This window comes from Primulina tabacum, chromosome 9, assembly GCF_025594145.1.
Source record: "Primulina tabacum isolate GXHZ01 chromosome 9, ASM2559414v2, whole genome shotgun sequence".
In the NCBI taxonomy this organism is placed as follows: domain Eukaryota; kingdom Viridiplantae; phylum Streptophyta; class Magnoliopsida; order Lamiales; family Gesneriaceae; genus Primulina; species Primulina tabacum.
This window is the reverse complement of record NC_134558.1, coordinates 3,144,606-3,146,422: the sequence shown is the minus strand read 5'-3', so window position 1 is coordinate 3,146,422 and position 1,817 is coordinate 3,144,606. Positions and strand designations below refer to the sequence as shown.

Genomic DNA, 1,817 nt, shown 5'->3' with positions numbered 1-1,817 from the left:
AAAAGATAAATTATTATAACCATTTTTTATGGAAAAAACTTATAATATTGTTGAATATTATCGTCGTATTATAAGCATGACCAACCAAGAGAGAAACTAAGTGACAAAAACAAAATCATATCCCAACAATCAAAATTATCGAATAATTAATAACTTTGTTTCTAAATACTGAGGAAAGAATTATTTTATTTCATTCAAAATGCAAAATATTAATAAAGTAAGCAAAAACTTGCGTAAAACGGTCACACGGGTCGTATTTTGTAAGACGAATATCTTATTTGGGTCATCCATAAAAAAATATTACTTTTTATGCTAAGAGTATTATGGGGGTATATTCAATCTAGGAAATTTAATTACTTTTGATGACTTTCATGGATTTTAAAAATCTAGAGGTATTCAACATGGATTTTCGTAGATTCTATAAAAGTTTTGGGGTATCCAAATTAGGATTTGTAGAGTTGTTAAAAGTAAAGTGATATTCAAATTTGATTTTTGAAGACTCTATGAAAATCTATAAGTATCCAAAATTTCCATAGATTTTCCATGATTCTTATAGATTTCTTTATGTACAAAATTTAAAACACTAGGTACAACAATTAGAAATAAAAAATTCTCTTCTGCTCACCCTAGAGATTTTGGTAGACTTTTATCAACAAATTTTTGCACCCCATATCGGCGGCCGCTCTTCTTCCTCCTGCACAATTTCCTTCAAAGGTACCTTCTTCAGTCACGATTTTTTTTTGTTGTGGTACAAATTCAAGTTGACTTCTCAATTATTATGGTGTTTCATTTTTCTTTTTTCCTTGTCAGCTTGATCATGATTATTTATCATAAATCTATATAATTTCACGATTTTGTCTACACATTCACACAAATCCTATTGAGAATAATTCGATGCACACAAACCTAATTTCACAATTGTATCAAATGTCTCACTACATTAATAATATTGTTATTTAATATCATGTTTTTAATATATGCATATTGCATCGTTTTAGGTTTGTTATGAGTATAATCAATAATTTGCAAGTATTTTATTAATTTGTAAGTATTTTATTATTATTTAAATATCATGTTTTTAGTATATGTATATTGCGTAGTTTTAGGTTTGAATGAATATAATTAATAGTCTGTAATTTTTTTTATTATTTAAATATCATGTTTTCAATATGCGTATATTGCATAGTTTTAGGTTTGTTATGGATTATAGAATGTTAATAAAATTTGTTGTGAGTTGTTCTTGAGATTTTATCTTATGCATATTCAAGTAATACTATCAATGGGAGATTCACGAGAAAAATATAATGTGTGGACGATTGAAGAGAGCAATGAATTGCTAAAAATTATGGTTGATGCTGCCATGAGAGGATGGCGTGATAAGAATGAAGTATTTAGCAAAAAAATTGTAGAAAAGAAAATACTTCCCGCTCTGAACGGCAAGATTGGGTGTGCAAAAACTATTACACAATATCAAAGTCGTCTAAAGTGGTTCAAAGGAAGATACATCATTTATTGTAAGCTTATGCGTCATAACTCTGTTTTTGGATGGGATCCTAAAACAAAGAAATTCACGGCTAATGACGAAGTATGGGAAGATTGTTTTAAGGTGAGAGTCTTCGAGTTTAAAAAAATAAAATTTATATTTACAATTAGATTTATAACTAGCTTAACACTTGATGTTATTTTTTGCTCTTTACCAGTCTCACCCTAAACATGAACACTATCGGACAGACACTTTTGAGGATTATGAAGACCTGAGAATTGTAGGTTGGGACTGGAACTGCTACAGGAAAACACTCAATTGGAGTAGGAGATGA

At 28.8% G+C, this 1,817-nt stretch overlaps 1 protein-coding gene across 1 annotated transcript; it reads left to right on the top strand.

Moving 5' to 3' along the window:
- The first annotated feature begins 1,279 nt into the window (after window positions 1–1,279).
- LOC142556861 (uncharacterized protein At2g29880-like) lies at window positions 1,280–1,817 on the top strand. The gene is made up of 2 exons (XM_075668359.1): window positions 1,280–1,606; window positions 1,701–1,817. The coding sequence occupies exons 1-2, from the start codon at window positions 1,280–1,282 to the stop codon at window positions 1,815–1,817; spliced, it is 444 nt and encodes a 147-aa protein (XP_075524474.1).